This window comes from Haliaeetus albicilla, chromosome 9 (assembly GCF_947461875.1).
Source record: "Haliaeetus albicilla chromosome 9, bHalAlb1.1, whole genome shotgun sequence".
In the NCBI taxonomy this organism is placed as follows: Eukaryota; Metazoa; Chordata; class Aves; order Accipitriformes; family Accipitridae; genus Haliaeetus; species Haliaeetus albicilla.
Genome location: NC_091491.1, coordinates 39,175,353 through 39,192,962, shown reverse-complemented (window position 1 = coordinate 39,192,962; position 17,610 = coordinate 39,175,353). Strand labels below are relative to the sequence as shown.

At 39.5% G+C, this 17,610-nt stretch overlaps 1 protein-coding gene across 4 annotated transcripts in view; it reads left to right on the top strand.

Moving 5' to 3' along the window:
- Window positions 1–17,610, top strand: part of LOC104321017 (multiple epidermal growth factor-like domains protein 6) — a 205,541-nt gene that overhangs the window by 109,221 nt on the left and 78,710 nt on the right. For all 4 annotated transcript variants that reach the window (XR_011326240.1, XR_011326241.1, XM_069792781.1 and 1 more), the window contains exon 5: window positions 4,350–4,472. Coding sequence is in view for 2 of the 4 variants with exons in the window: in XM_069792781.1 (XP_069648882.1) it covers window positions 4,350–4,472 (123 nt within the window). In the remaining 2 variants the exon portion in view is untranslated. The remainder of the gene's footprint in view (window positions 1–4,349; window positions 4,473–17,610) is intronic.

Genomic DNA, 17,610 nt, shown 5'->3' with positions numbered 1-17,610 from the left:
TGCTGAATTAAGGTCCATATGGGGGACCTGCACAGCTGCAGCCCTCACCAATAGCTCAACATAGAGGTGTGCAGAGGAGACTTCTGCCCCGATGTATTTCTGCTTTTCAGACTAAATTTTTTTTTCCTTCATCTGCTTGCTACATTTGAGAGCTAGTAATAGTGCTTCTGTTTGGTAATTCCAATTTTAAATCTATGAAAACCACTTTGTCCAGTGTCTGCTTTTATCTAAAGTTTTCATTTATTTGTAGGAAATCTGAAATCACCTAGACTTGCATAAAAACTTGGTGGAGAGTTGTTTTCCCTGGAGCCAAAGATGTCTCTGAATTGTTCTGCTGTGTGATATTTTCAGACAGGGAGTGAGTAGCATTAAACAAGAATAGAGAAGTAAAGGGATTGGAATCAATCCTCCTCCATTTAGCGTATAGCTCCTAGGCATATTTAATTGGGCAAAGATGGTCCGTTTCATGAACAAAAGGCATGCTCCCCTACATATCAAATATTTGACGAGATTTTTAGACAAAAGAATACCTTTTTATGTAGTGCCGTTCCATTATAACACGTGCGGGGAGCGAGGGACATAGGCACATGTCTACAATACACGTTTTGGAACACTAGTGGATTTAAAATATGCTGTGGATCTTTTTTCCACATGTATCGTAGTCAGATCATATATAAAGTTGATATCAAGTTAATCTAGATGAAGGGTGGTTTCAATTTTTTTTCCTTAAGACTTCATATGGCAGGATTGAAAGCTCACATAGAGTATGTCCCATGGATAATGTTTTTGTGGTGCAACATTGGCTCTATAAATAAATGTGAAGCATTGCAGTAGCAAACATCACATTTATTTTTTTGAAGCGCCTACAGCATGTCATTACAGATGGATTGATAGTCTTGATAACATTGAACTTTTGTCAGACCTAACCTGGCAGACTTGTTACATATCAGAAATTTTCTGTCATTTTTCTTGCTATTCAAAAGGCAAATATATTTGCAACCTTGAGTGACATTGAATATGGAAAGCAGACAGAAATTTATCATTTGACAGAATTGTTTTTGTTGGTATTTTTTTAATTTCTTTTTTTACAGTGGCAAAGCTGTAATCAGATTTTAAAATTCTGACTACTCTGTGTTTTAGGAATATAGAACATCTGATTGCAGCTTATAAGAGCTATATGAACCATCTTTTTACAAATGTTAAACGCATTCTTTATTAATTCACATTCAGATCATTTATTTTTGTGCTTCTTGGACTAAGGCAACATCTGACCTTTATTGGATTCGTACAAAACAACTTGGCAGGGTACAGGCAATGGAGAAGGTCTTGTACACGAGACAGTACAGCAAAGGATGCGGATGCTTAGAGAGCAAATGTTCATAACGCTAAGGTTAAAACTAGTATGATTTATACCTAGTGAGTGTATTCCTTCAAATGGGAGTGCTTTGTAGTAGGGATAAAGCTGTATCCAAAAGCTTATTCTGGTGTCTTAAAATAAACTATAATTTAATTTCTGAATTATGATGATTAGCTTTAAATGAGGTATTTGTTTTAAAGAGACATGTGGATGAAATGTCAGGTTTTCTGCATATGATAGAAAAAGCAGTGGTTTTCTGGTGTAAGAAGCAGCAAAGAAATGGATAAAAACATTTCATTGAAGGATGAAAGCAAGTTTTAAGGAAGAGACAAGGAAATCCTGGACAGAGCATTAGGAAGACAGAGGGCTGGAAGAAGAAGATGAGGTTATCAGTCATATAGCACCAATGCTTTTTTGGGGGCAAAACTCATAGGTGGACTACAGCATTTTATGCTGAACAAGAAAGAAAAAGATTTCTGATTGCTCATAGAAACACACTGCAACCAAAAGGAAAAACTTTCTATACATTAGTATACAATAGCACTATACGCTTCCGAATGTATTATACCCTAGTGAAATCAAGAGGATAATGATTAGCTCCTCAGCTAGAAAGGCTTTCTTCCAATATTTTGGTTCAAAATATAGACACTGGTGTTAATAAATTGGGCTGTGTATTGTAGACCGCATCACTTAGTCAGTATTTTATGCTAGGAGGTCACGTAGCATTGTAGGTGCTAAACACAGTGTAGAAGAATAAAGTAGTTCTTCCCATTATTTTGTTTAAAAAAGTAAAAAAGAGCAAGAGATTTTATTAGTTTTCAATACTGTTAGTATAAATAGAAGTCGAAGCTGTGGAGCAGGGTTATTATGTGGCTCATTACTGTTTATTACCACAAGGCACATCAAGATGTCTGCTAGTTAGAGGGAGTAAATCATTTGAAACATGCCTGTTTTGTCGATCTTCTGCACGATGCTCAGCGCTAGCGTGCCTTCTTCCAGTGCTTTGAGGAATATGTCTAAAATCTGTCGCTTGTCATATGTTCTCTCTGTCTCTTGCTGAAGAGAAGTGAACAGACGAATGTCTTATTTTGGTATGATTTGTTTTTGCATTTTTGGGCGGAGGGGAGTGTTTTTCTTCTGAAAAGTTTCTGTCTAAATTGTGTTCCCATGAAATTGAGGAGAGCCTTGCTGACTTCACATGATTTAGGATTTGGTTTGTTGTGTAGCTCTGAGATAACTGAATGTTGTTTTGGTTTTGGTTTTTTTTTTATATATACCTTGCCAGGGTTTTTCAGTATTACGAAGGACAAAGAAAGTTTTGTTGTGTCGGTCATTACGCTTGAATTTAGAGCCATAGAGAAGTGAGATGGGTTTAGTGAGTTTGTGCCTCTTCAGCTGCCTTTTAGTAAGTATTGGTGGTTCATGATACACTTTTCTTTTAGTTTTTTAGTAGTCTGAAACCTCCCCCAAAAATTTCTTCTAACTTCTGTTTTTTAGCCAGGATCAGAAATGAGCTGGTAAAGTTAAGCTCAAGCTCATCGAAGAACTAACAAACCTTGGTAAATCTTAGACTTTAACAGCTAAGGATTGCAATTGAAAGGCTCTCATCTCTCTTGCCTGAATGTGAAGTTCTTTCTTTTTTTGATTTATTTTTACAGCACCTTGTATTTCTTTTGACCAGAGTCTAACTAGAAGTTTTTTAAAAGACCGCATTTCCCCACTGGAGATGCAGAGTGCTGCTAATATGAAGTAACTGCCTGCGATTTTTACAGTCATGGTGATGCTTATCTTCTGTTGCTTAATCTTCCTCCTCCTCCTGCCTTTGTCTCTGTCTAGCCTGAATGTAATATATGATCTCTACCAGTGCCAAAGGCCTTGTGGATGTGAGATCTGTCACCTGCGTCCTCATGCCAGGCTTTGAGAAGGTGCTGTGTCCCCTTAGCCCTGGCTTTCCCCTTACCAACATGCCAAGGAGGTCTGCTCTGCCACCAAGCCAGTTCAAGACGTTTGTCAAAAAATGGAAAAAAAGAAACCCACAGCCCATTATTCTTATGTAGGTTTGCTGTCCCTGCTTATCCCTGCACTGATGAATTATGTGTGTGTGTGACATTAACACTTCAGAGAGAGCAAAGCAAGCAAGAAAGCATCGCACAAGTATGTGTTCCAGAATACATGAAATCAGTGCAGCAAATACCTGCTGGTTTGTTACATTTACTATCCTATTTGATAAATTTTCTAGTCTGGAAATACTTCCATACCATCTGTTGTCTCTGATCCTGTTCAACAGAGCAGTATTACTGGCTTGATGATTTCTATTACATTTCTTCAGAAATTCTTATGTAGGGTATATAATACGTAGGTTAAAAAGCAAATGTCTTCCCTATTGATTTTTCTCTGCCATGGATAGCCTATTTACTTATTTATTTATTTATGTGGTTGTTTAATGTTCTTCATTTATAATGTGTAAAGTTCTATTTTTGCACGCAGGCAAGCACTAACTTGATCGGGTGAATAAGTAAGGTGTGTAGATACTAGTGCACACATGTCTGAAGAAAAGAAGGACCTTAATTGACTTAAAAAACTACCATCTTTCAGAGGTTTCTCATCTCTGCCATGACCGCTAGAAGCAACCTAATACACGAGTGAGCCTGGTGGAAATGGCAGTATAAAGATTGTTCCTGATCTTGTTGCACACAAGTGGGAAGTTGGCGAGTTGGGTAGAGCCTGCAACTGGAGCTGGGTGGACTCTGCAGCTTACCTTGCACAGAAGTGGGGGGGGAAATCCCACCGGTGCTGCTCTTGGTTGAGTTGGGGGGCACAGCACTGTAGCTGGGAGTCACTGCTCCTGTGGTTGCCTTCAGGGTCCTTAGCTGTACTTCTCCATAACTTTCTCATTTTGTCTCATCAGGATCATACGCGATTGTCCTCAAATAACCAGGTAACGTGGCCAGTACCCATTCTTTACTAACTGCTGTATGCTTTCTTCTGACAGACGTGAATGAGTGCACCACTGAGAACGGTGGCTGTCATGACCAGTGCTGTAATACCATCGGCAGCTACCACTGCAAATGTCCAGCTGGCCAAAAACTGGAGGAAGATGGAAAATCATGTGGAGGTAATGTGTTGTACTGTGTCTCGCTGCTATTAAGAAATCAGTGAAGACATTGGAAAGGAAAAGGAGATGTTAACTTTTATCTGGAGCCAACTGAAGAGCATATACTCAGAGTTGTCAAGAGTGCAGATCTTCTCATATCTGGATTATGAAGATGTAACTGCAAGAACACTTCAAAGGGTTGGGGTTTTGTTTTCTTTTTTTGAAAAAAACGTTATCACTTAACCTGGATTGGATGTGCCATGTTCTGATTATGGAATTTCCACTATCAAGTTAAAAACTTGAAGAAAATGTATATGTTTGATAGCATTTCATCTGTCTCTAAACCAAAATCATCCTTATCAGAAAATACACATACATTTTTGCATTTCAATCACAATTCCACAGCTACAGATTAACTGAATGAAAAAGGATTTAAAACCACATGCTACGTAAACCCATTTGTCTTCTTCCTAAGGGAAATATAAGTCTAGTCAGTGCATTATGGGGTAAAATTTGTTCTTATGCAAAAGCTTGACTTTCTGTAGAAGCAAAACATCATATAAGCTTCTATTAGAAGGCATAATGAATTATGGTTAGACTTAAAGATGCACTGGTAAACATAGAGTGGGTGTAAGCAAGCCCATCTGATCTGTTGACCTATAGTCACCACATTTTTTGCAGCATCACACGCTGCAAAAGGTAGAGGAGATCAGGTGTAAAGTAGCCAAGGTGTACTGTATTGCAGACCCGAGCAGTTCCTTCTTGAACTCTCCTCTAGCACAGGTAATGAATGTTTGCTGCTGTATGATCTTGTATGCACTGGCTGTGTGCCTGGACTGCACCCTCGATTGCACCCTCGATTGCATTTCATTGCTGCAGAAAGTATATCGTTGACTTTTTTTGATTGTCTCAAGATGAAAGGCACTAGGTAGGTTTTAATGAACTGTATTATCATCTTTTCACAAGAAACCATTTTCCCTGGCTTTTCCTGCTGCGTAGCATCTCACAAATTCCCTTCTTCCAGGATTTCATTTTACCATTGTCCTTCAACTCCTTTCTTATGGTTTGTACCAAGCAATGTATTTCTTGGCTGTGGTCATATGCTTCATCCTAACTTTATAATTTATTTGGCTGCACTCCTTTTTTCACTAGAAGATGGTAGAATTACTTTCCACACCACCCTATCATTTGATATCCAACTTGACAGTGTAAATAATCTGTAGATGGTTATTTTATTTTGATTGAAGTTCTTCATTATGGTCATCCATGCTTTCATTTTGGCCTTTTGAGAGCTCAAGCCAGAAATACTATGCATGATTCACAGATTCCTGCTACTTCACGTCAGCCTTCTCTTACCTCTTTTGGGGACTGGCTTGTAATATTCCTATGGATGAGTGTATAGGTCTGTATGTTGATGACTACTTACAGCTTTCAGAGCTGCACAAAAGTTGTCCAAAAACTAAGTTTTTGAAAGCAGGTCCTACTCATTGTAATCCTAAATTGCTTAGTATGCAAGAGTCCCACTTCCTTTAAAATAGTTTGTGTTAATGAGTTAGTTAAATTAGTGTTTCTTCTGCACAATTCTTCTATTCTTAAAATATACTTTAAATTCTAGTGTTTTGACATTCTTTAAAAACTCAAACAGAGCTTAAGATGTTTGATTCTTGTACTATATCCTAACCAGGAATTACAGAAGAATATATTATTAGCCGTTTTGAAGCTGCTTTTTGAAATCTTGAGACAAAAATGGAAATGTTCAATAAACTGAAAATGTTCAAGTCATAGAACAAAGCGAACATAGCGGTGACACTAATTACACCTGAACTTTTTGGAGATGATAATCATGACAAGCATATGGCTGTACTGACTTGCAAGAAGGCCAGCTTCAGCCAACTTCTAGCCATCAGATGTTAAAATATAAGTAACTTAGTGGTTGATTACTACATAAGGGAAAAGTCAGCTTCCAAACAAAACTGTGTGTGCTGCTGGAAGGTGCTGGTCTTTCAGGACATGACACTGAATTGGTGTTTTATTGATGCCTCTGCATTGCTCAAAGGGGTCACGTTGCAGGTGAGAGTAAAACAACATCTCATTCAGGTTAGCCAGCATTTTTGGAGGAATAAGGCTTATAGTTGTTCTGGGTAGTTACATTTTTTCTTTTTTATAGCATCATTGTGCTTTATGTTACCCCTTAGTCTAAACTCGAGCATTAAGTAGATAGGTACTATTGTTCTGCTCCCATTATCCGTCTCATGGTTTGTTTTATTTCACTGGTGACTCAAATGGTCAATTGGTGTACAGGGTTTTTTATAAGCCAAAGTACAAATAAGGTGTATTGTTAGACATGCACTGTGGAAGAAGTACAGATTTTATTCATAAGTCATTATTAGTGCAAAGATTGATCCTCTTTTTTTTTTCAGAAACAAAATAGAGCATCCTTCTGACAAAAAGTTAAGATGTTGTCAGGAAATAACTGTTTTGTTTTGGTTTGGTTTTTTTAATGTTTTCGGCTGTTTGTAGTTGTTTAATGCTAAGGAAAGGAAAGTGGATAAAAGTTCACTAATCCAACAACATAATGAAGTGTACTGCTGATTTGATCAATAATAGCTGGGGGTTTTGTAAGCAATTTTAGGAGACCCAAATGCCTAATTCCACAGCTAGAATGAACTGAGGGTGCTCAGCATCTCTATCTTCTAGGATGTCAAAGGTACGTGCAAGACACAAGGCTCCGTGAATATGAAAAAGACGACAACATAGAATAGGCGAGATAATCTTGAAATAAGTTATTGCTATCAGCATTGACTAAACCTTCCCTTTCTCAGGTGGTTCTGCGGCTGGTTAGAGCCACATGGGGAAGGGGATCGAGCAGCACAGCCTGGGACAGCCCATGCTGTGGGGTCCGTACTCCTTCTGAGGCCTGTAAGGATCTATTCTGACTAATTGGGGACTCTTATGGCAGAATGTATCATGCAGAGTTATGTGGTATGTAAAGTCTTATTTCACATCAGTGGAGGCATACTTACATCAAGAGGCAAGTTGTAGTAAGGTGAAGGCATGTGCATCTACATAGAAATGCCAGCTAGGGAGGTGAACTGATTAGCCTTTCAAAACTAATTATCTACATGTTGTACTGCAGATTTTACTCTCCGGTATTCATGGACAGAACTTCAGTTTTCTTATCTGACAGAGAAATATTTTCTGGCAGATAGTCACATAGGCATTACAGATTTTGACAGAAGGCTCATGCTTACCTCTCGCTCTTCGTGTGTCTGATGGATATTAATGATGAGAAAGGATTTGGATTTAAATCACCGCACAAATATTACAACAACTTAATATTTGACATTTACCAGTGTATGGCTGTTGGCCTGATTCTGTGCCCCATGCATCTGCACCGGTTTCAGGGGCAGTCTGGTCAGCATCTGTGCATAGATTTGCTTAGAAAGCTGTAACTTGGTCTAAGGAAGGGAGAGGAAATCTACGTGTGTGTGTGTGTGTGTGTGTGTAATACCTCCTTATTTGTTAAGCAGAGCTACCGCTGACTTCTTATGTCAGTGAGATACGCTGTGAGTTGTATAGATATTTTCATTTAATATTTTATACTAATGCTTAACAATTCTACTCAAACATCACAAAAAGCAGAAATGGTATTTTCTGAACACAAATACCGTTTTATAACTCAGTTATTGGCACAAGTCCAGATCTGTAAGGGATGCTGAGGCTACAGCTACAAAAGCATGTTTTCACACATGAATAAGCTCCAGAAGTCAAATAAAAAAAGGTTGTGACCTTATGTTAACCTTCTTTGGTAAAATGTCATTTCTTATTTATATTATTGTGCTCTCGTCTGTCAAGACAACTGAAGGAAGTTAGAGACCAATGAAGTCCTATGATTAGCTGTCGATGAAAAGAAGCTTTTATTTTACTGATTAGAGTAATATTGCAATCACTGCAACCCCATCCCCGGGGGTTTTGGTCAAACCTCGAAGCCCTGGCAGGTTTCCTGACTTTTGCCAGAGGGACTTTCAGAGCAGCTGTGTCCAGAGCCGGTGTGTGACTTTGCAAGGCCACCGCTGTTTACCCCAGTAATGTAACAGTCACCAGTGTCACTGATTTAGCCTGATCCCAGGGTCGGATGGGAACTCTCCAAACACCTTTGCCACGGAAGAGTTAATAGCTGGGCTAAAAGGAATACAGAGGGATTTGTCGAAGAGCAAGAAAGTATTTATTAAAATGACCTCAGCATGTATTTAGTCTGTAAGGTTTGAGGTGTAACTGACTCTTGTCAAACTCTGGGTTTTTTGTCAAAGAGAACAAACATGCTAATTCTGCACTTGGACTGTTTTCCTTGCCCAACAAATCAATGCACCAGGCTTCTGCCATGTCCTGTGAAAAAAACCTGAAGGATGTAATACCGTGCACCTCTAGGGAAATGCCAAGGAGCTTTTTCATTAATTTATTTTTTAATAGAACGGGCGAAATTAGTCCACTGGAGGGATTCAGGATGCTTTTCCATTGTCTTATCTGACAAAGTTGCATTTGACTCATAACACTATGGCATGCCGTGACACAGAGTTAGTTATTTTCAGGGACACTTCGGTAGAAGGAGAATAAGGAAAATAAATTCTATTTTACAAAAAAAACCCCAAAACAACCCGGTTCTGATTACAGGTGCAACAAGTACCACTCCATGTGAACTCAAATCTTAGAGCAATGGAGTGAAGGCATTCCTAGATGAGGTGAAGCCACCCAGCCTTCTTCAGCTTTCTCTATTTCAAGACCTTGTCTTGAGATACGGAAATAAAACCAGTTGCAGGAATTGTATCACAATTATCCAACTATTTATAACTGAATTACCTTGCCCACTTAATGACCACCTAAGAGAATTAGGGGAACGGGCAACTCCATCTTGTGACCTTAACAAACCCTGGGTGAACAGTCTTGATAACGAAGATATTTTAATGTATTGGGTTTTTACAGCAATTCAAAAGGGAAGAGAAAAAGAATAGGCAAGATGAAAAGAATGGTGAGAGAAAAGAGGACAAAACCTAATTTCTGGTATTTCCAACCCTGTTGTTAGGTGCTCTTGGGTACCCTGGGACTCCAACATGGGTTCTTACATCTAAGTCAGAAAACTCCAAGTATTTCAGTTTCAAAATACAAAAAAAAGCAGTGAAGCACTCTGTCAGAGGCCGAAGAATAAACATTTTCTTCTCCATTAGTTTGGACATCCAGAATACTGGTAGATGTCTGATCATTCGAAGGGAATTCAACAAGAAGCAATACCTGGTTTTACATTTGAATATTGTTTATTTATGGTTACTCCTACTTGTCAAGTCAGTATCTTTTAGTCACAAATAAAAAGCATAATTACTGCTTTTGATTTCAGATCCCAGCTGAGAAAAATCAACAGTTCCCTTACTCCTCTTATAAAGGGAATTATATTAACTAAGATTAAGGATTAATTGTGCATTTTAAACACTATTTAGCATTATTCAGGCAGACTTCTGTGGGTTTTTGGAGTCTATTTGATTTAGGCAGGAGAACTGCATGGTGTTTGTGCATGGGTGCAGAGGAGATCTGGGCAGAAACTACTGAAGACATTCCTAGCTACATTTGCAAACTTTATTGGGAATGTAATTTTATTTCTAGTCCTGAGTAATTCTTTTGGAAATTCCTGATTCTCATTTTTAAGCATTTGTCTCTGGCTTTTGAGAAGAAATGAAGGCTGGAGGTCATTTGTCTGACCTTTCTCATGCACTCCTGGGCTGCATTTGGAGCCAGCTGGGATCAATAGCTGCAAGAAGCTGTTGCAATCTCCTAGGCAAATAGCGTCATCTTTCTGCATTTGTCTCTTTGTGGTGGCACTACAGCAAAAAATGCACTCAAAACAAGCAGTAAAAATTACAACAGATTCATAGTAAAAGTAACATTAACTGTAGGTTATTGGACTTTTTAAATGAATTACCTGAATCCTGATTAATGGCAAGCCCAAGGCAGGCAGGAACCTGAGCTGAATTTCGGCGGGCTCATTTCAGGCTCGCAGGGGCTGTCAGCACGTAGCGAATGCCACGGGTTGGTTTGGTCAGTCCCCTCTCATTTTGTGCGCCCTCCCAAGCCTAATCCACTCAATTACACGCTGGGGACACATGAACCCTTTCAATCTTATTAAAATGTATCATATACTAAACTCAGCAAAATCACAGTCATTTTGTCTGACCTGTTTCTCTTCAATCAGGGAAGGGTAGACACATTACTCGGACCAGAACAGACACTTCCAACCTGTTTTTTTGAGCACTTAAGTGGCAGTCTTAGCTGAGAAGAGCATCTGATGCTCTGATAATGGATACATTTTTGAATTTTAATTGCACTTTTTTAGGTTTTTCTAGATTCGTGCTTGACTATTGCTTAAGTCTCTCCGCTCCTCTCTTACACACTGAACAAAGATGGCTGTGAGCTAAACTACATAATTTCTCACATCTGATATCCCTCAGGGTAGATGAACTAACCGTTATGACAGCTTCCTCCAAAGTGAGTATTGCCATTGAAGAGTGAGCTCGTTTATCCCGGATGCATGTTTTTATTGATTGGAGCTGAGGACAGGCACGGTCAGTTTGCAGTCACTTTTTAAGCAGAAGTTTTATGCAGACCAGTTGGGTAGAAACGGCTGGTGTCAAGAGCAATATCCCAATCCAAGGTTCCAAAGCAACAGCTGAAGGAGTCCTACCTGTATTTGCAGCCTTGGCTCTCAGGGCAGAATGGGGCTGACTCATATTTCAAGAATTCAGTGGTTATTTCAAGATAATCTTGGTAAATCCCTTTTTTCCATGGAGGAAAAAAACTCTTTTTTTCCATGGAGGGTTTTTTTCGTGTCTAGAGTTTTCTCTTTGAATGCTTAATTCATCTGCAGCATTTTAATAACAGCCTTTTGCATAAACAAACCATACAACTGGCAGTTTAATTTTCAGGTTACGTACGGTTTACACACAGGGTTGGGTGTAGTGCAGCTTATCGGCGTGTCACGCGTTTCCTTCAGCGCATCTTCTGCTGTGTTCCAAAGCAGCGTGTTTTTTAAAAAGCACAGCGTTATTCATAAACCACAGAAAACTGGCACTCCGTTCTGCATTTCAGTTATCAGATGAATTATTGATCACTGATCTGACACGGCCTGAAAGGGAAAAATTGTTTCTAGATGTCACAGGCCTCCCAGGTAACAACAAACGAAGAGTCCCATCTCTACGGCATCTGCTGGTCTAGTCCATATGGTGCTTGAAAGCTCACCGTGCGTCACAGCTGATTATAGACTCAGCACATGGGCTGCTTCCCCAAGGCTTCCAGCTCCTGTGTCTTCCTCCGGGATCTGAAAAGCCTCACACAGGCTCTACCAGCTGGAAGGAAATACTAAGTGGGAACCGTAACTTGCTATTATCTTTGGAAAGGAGTGGTTGTGTAAAGTGCAGGGAGAATGACAGTAATCCCCTTCACGGGTTCTCTGTGTGTGACTCCGGGTCTTGCAATTGTGAGTTTGTGCAGAAAGTTGGGCGTGAGCAAACATACTGGCCTGAAAAATTTTCTTTGTCCAAACTGCTTGATGCATAAAGCTTTATTGATCAGCTTTTGACAATGAAAACATTTAAGGTTTGGAAATATTATAGTATTTGCTATACCACTCAGGGATTTAATGTTGTTTAATTAATGCAAGAGCTTTGAATAGTCAGATGAAAAGCACTGTATAACTATATGAAAAGGCTGTTATTGTCCAGACAAAATATAATATTTAGAAATAATATGACAAAAATGATAGACTGCAGTACAGACATGTTTTGAGATATTTCCGGGGCTCTGATTAGTTTATATCAGCTAGTTTTTCGCATTTATGACTACCACCGAAAGGCAGGTTATGGAGAATGTTAACATTCCACTGGTCTGATTGACAATAATTAGTTTATTTTAAAGGAAAGGGAAGAAGCATGGTATTGTTGCAGTTGACTAATGTGAATTAAAAGCCAGGTACTCTTTTCCGCAGTTACAGAGATACAATGATTGCCGTTGTCAGAGAAGAAAACACACTCGTACTTTTAAGAATCATTGTGTAGGAAGAGCTTTGCAAGCCTGAAATTGAAGCTCTGGTCATGGTCTCCAAAATTACTGCTAGTAGTAATTTTATGCAGAAGCAAGACTTTTGAATACTTAAATTATAGCTTGTTTGTAGCAAGGTATTTACCAGCAAATATAAGCATCTTATAAACAGCACATGAGTCATCTTGGTGTTCATTTTGAGCACATCGAAAATGTAAATTGCAACTGAATTATTCTTGTGTAGAGAGGCAAGGCTTCGAAACCCTCAATTCATACTTTTAAATGGAAATTATGAGAGAAAAAATGTGCACATTTGCCTTTCGGTGGAGAGTATTGTGCAGGGTAACTACTGCTTTTTCTATAGCTTTGCCTACAGGCTACGTAAACAAGGACTAATGGCAGATACAGAGATAGGAAGAAGTACAACTCCTGAGCGGTGTTTATATTCTTCTTTAGAAGCATTTAATACCAGTCTTCCCTGGGACAACTGATAGAAATCCCGTGTTTTATTGAAATGCCCATGGATTTTACGAGCCATCTGATATATCCTTAAAAAGCTTTAAAACAATTTGTGATAAAATCTAAACCAAACAGAAATCTGTCAGCTTCCCTGTTCAAAGCATTGGCCCAAAGGAAGCGATCCAGACGTGACTGTCAGCAATATAGCAACTGCTGGGAGGGCTACAGTTCATTATTAAAAGATCAGTAGTTTGATCAACATCATATTGGATTACTCAAACTTCAATTACGTGAGTACCTGAGGGCTTTAGCTGGGATTTATTAGAAGACCAACTTGAAATAAACCTGCCGTTGTTGCATACCGGATCTTTGAAAGACTCACCTGAGAACCTTGTTAACAATTACTATCCCAAAAGAGACTCAATGTCAGCTAAGGAGTTCAAAAACAACTAATAAAAATGGAGCAATCAAGTGATTAATTTGATGTCATTTTTAATCTTGGGAAGAGGAAAAAAAGGAGGGGGGGGGGGGCGGAAATCTTCCGTGCCTGGTGACATTGTTCATTAGGATCCAGCTCTGGAAGTTGGTATGGACAGGTTTGGGATGTGTTAATGCCACTTCTCTCTTTTTGTGGTTGAATCTCTGCAGAGTCGCAACTAATATATGGCATAAGGAAGCAGAGCAAGAAAATCTGTGTAAGATGCTGTCTTTTGCTCACTGGGGGTTTCTGTTGGACAACGGCCTGGAGTTGCGATAGGTCCAGTGGGGGATCGACGCTTGTGGTGGCTTCTTGAGAAAGGGGCCTTATGAACTAGCGGCTGTAGAGTAACGTCAGTGAGACAGTTTTTACAGAAATGGAGTGGATTGTGCTGTGGCCTCATCTAGGTAAGATTGGCAGAGAGGTGGACTTTGGTGGCTGAATGGCGTTGTTCCTCCCTGTTTTCCTAGTCCCGTGTAGTCTTGGCACTGCAAGCGCAGTGCCAGCATTGCACGTGTTTCACGTGTTGAAGAATACAGTTCTGACTGGTGATTGCTCCTCCCAAACCGATTATTCCCAAGATTGGTTTATGTTCCAGTCAGTTTGCAAGATGAGTCTATCCATGTGATGTCTTAAAGCTTTTTACCAACCCAAGTAGGACATTTGTCACAAATAGCATTCATGTTTCCGACCAGCAGAGTGTATGTACTGTAAGCTGGAAACATCTAATTATGAAGGTATTTGCATGATTATCGTTTTCTTTTGCATATTTTACCTACTGTGTGTGGAAAAGACATTTCTCTATGCGTTCTACTGTAGTAAAGACACTTACTGAGCTCAGCAAGTGGGCATTAATATTGCTGCTAACACAAACCAGATGTTCTCATCAGATCAGTCATTTCTCTTTTTATTCCATAACTGTTTTTTCAAGCTGTCATATCCTGCCGAGAGAAGATGCTGATGGCCCAATGTATAAACCTCCTTAGTACGTCTCAGATTTGAATCTGCGGAAGGAGTTTGGGCTGTATCATGCTGTCGCTTATTAAGTACATCTCCTTGTAGAGATCCTTTCCTCCTTTGCCACCCTCCCACCTCCCAGCATGGCCTAACTGAATTGTGCTGAGGAACTGTATTTAAAAATTGATAGCCCCACAACAAATTTTCCATCTGCTATTCTGCCCCACGTCAGAAAAACTTGCAGGAGCGTTGCAGGAAAGCTGCTGATGCTAGTGATCTCAAAGCCTTTATCCTAAGCAGAAATTACATAAAACTTTAATTATTGTGTTTCAGCCCACACTGCTGCGGTGCACAGGCAAAAGGTCTTCTTCCAACTTCACTGTTTACAGCTGGTACATTCACTTCTTTTCCACAGGAAACAGTAAAATTAATGAGGCTGTTTTCTTCAGTATATAAACATTTTTGAAGATCATAAGTTATGCGTTTGTCTGGATTGTCATTCTTCAGATTGTACTCCCTTGTTATTTCATGTGGTCATTCGCTTATCCTCATGTGGTCATTCACTTATCCTGGCACCAGTTTTCCACTGTGAGTTTATGTCCATCTGTGTGGATTTCATATGGATGTGAATTGGAGTCATCAAGGGTGTACAGTTGCCAAAACATCTATTAGTATAACCCCACTGTGGAGGCTGGTAACCTTATCAGTCTTCCTTTTTGGCTTTACTTTGCTGAGATGCTGTGTACTACTCTGAGATTCAGAAATGGATCGTTGTTTTTTGTTCTAAAGACTCAGAGTGGAGAAAAATGTACAGATCTGCTTTGTGAAAAGACGGAGAAAAGTATTTCTTTGTGGCTGTGTGAAAACGTCACACTGTTGTCTGAGGTCGGTCCGTGAAATTATCATGTTCCTTACTTTAATTCTATACCCTGATTTTCTTGCAAATTTTCTGGCCTCAATAATTGCTTAAAACTCATATATATATAAATATATATGTGTCTGTGTGTGTATATTTAATGAAGAATGCCTTGAAACTCTAATTAGGGCTGCTTGACTCCAAAGCAGTTTACATATCACAGGCTTACACAGCTATCAAACAGATGCTTCTCCTTTTTTTCATTCAACTGACATTTTCATTTTCTCTGCATATTTTGAGGACTGAGCAGTGATGTGTTTTGACTCCTGAGGCTACAGACGATATCAAAATGAGGATTAGAAATGAAGCTTTACCTGTCAATTAAGTTGTTAAGCTTGTCCTCCACAGCGTCTACACTTTCAAATGGCCTGTTTATTGAATTTGAAATAGTTTTCATTCTTGACCTTGTTTAAATTGAATGGACAGTTCTAATTATAATTTTCAGAGTTTTCAACTGCAACATATGGTTTGCATATAGAGTTGTGGATGAGGGGCTCTTGGCTGTTTATTGAGCTAAACCCCTGTTAAATATCTTGGGAGAGATTGGCATGTCAGGCATTGAAAGTAAGCAGAAATCGGCAGTACAGATATTGGTCGTTTTTGTCTTTTCACATCACTCTGTCCAGGAGATCTGCTCTTGAGGGACATCTGAGAAATGAACTGTGATTGTGGGATCCAGTCATTGGTGAGGATCGAGTTACCACTTTCAATGGTTGTATTGTGCCAGTCTTCACATGAAAGCAATATTTAAAAAAAAAAAAAAAGTAAAAAAAAAAAAAGTCCTAGAGCATCTTTTTCCCTGATATATTCCTCCCCCATCCCGACAATGAATTCAAATTACCAGGTTCCTTGGCAAATCAATGTCGTTCTTTCAAATCATCTGTGGCCCCCACTAATAAGGTTGCATGACATTCTCACAGCAATTTATTAATATATTTATTCTCCAATAAGGCCAGTGACAGATCAGGAAATTAAATCCAGGCCTTTAAGACTTGATCAGGTGGATTGGTCTTTTCAGTGCTTATAGAAGTCTCCCCAAAAGTGGGTTGTGGGGCAGCTTGCACTGGGCATCTGTGCTGGAAGCAGCTTTCCACAGCCGTTCCATGAATCTCCCCAAAAAGCCATACCTCAGCGATGCCTCTGTCCTCTTCCCTCCTTGAAAGCAGTCATCAGAAAATGCATCTCCCTTCAGACCTGGACATAAATATTTATTACCTAACACAGACATAGTCCCATAGATGACTCTGCTGTTCAGCATTTCACAGTGCCGTGGTCTCTGTCCTTTGGTGTTCTCGGTATAAAGACAGATAAACCAGGGGTGAGAGAAAGGAAACCCGACCTAGACACAACTAGAAGTCATTGAAGCTACCTGGAAAAATCTCTGAAATCTAGGGCAAGGTACCCAACTACAGGATAGAAAATTTCTCTCCGCAATGTGACCAAATCACTGGGGAGGTCTAAAGGAAGGTGATGGACTGAAAGACAGTGGATCTGGTACAAAAAGCTGTGGGTTTTTTAATGCCATCGATTTTCAGGGGAAGGTGAACAATCAGATGACTTGGAAAGTCTGTTTATGCATGGCTAATTGGCTAGCCCTGCCGAAACAGGTGCTGGTTAAAGCTGCTTTGTCCTTAATCCCAGGTAAAGAAGAAACATAGTGGAAAACTGGCTGCTCTAACAAGGTTTCTCTTTCATTGTGGAGTCGGTTTGCAGGGACTAAATTGGGTAAGGAATCTCTTAAGCATGCCTTTTAACCAATCTCTTACCAGATGTGACATGCTCCTTTCAGTCCGGTTTGCTGAAGCTATTCCATTAATTAATTTTGTTGTAGCAGGCTTGCCTCAGACACCTGTGACTTACGGAAATTTAAGTAAGCTTCAGCAGTGATTGGAGCTAACCTGGGTGACTTTGAACCGGAGCAGACAATGGATGCTCATATAATCCATCGGAGGGGCCAGGAAAGGGCAGAAACAAATAGCTGAGGAGCAAAAATAAAAGCCTAGGAACTCTAACAGTTCAAAATGACCCAGCTGGCTCTGCAAGAGCACATTTATCTATGCTGAAAGCTGTTTTAGGAAGGTGTTTTAACATCAGGTTCTAGTAGACCACTCGAAAGAGCTTGTAGCATATTTATGGGGTTTTGTGAAGCATAAAAAAAGCCCTAGACTAGGGATTTTGCAATTTAAAATCTCACAGCTATCAAAAATGGCTCTTTGCTGCTCAGTTGGGTTCAATGAAACAGAAATACGGGTTTTATTAATACGAACAGA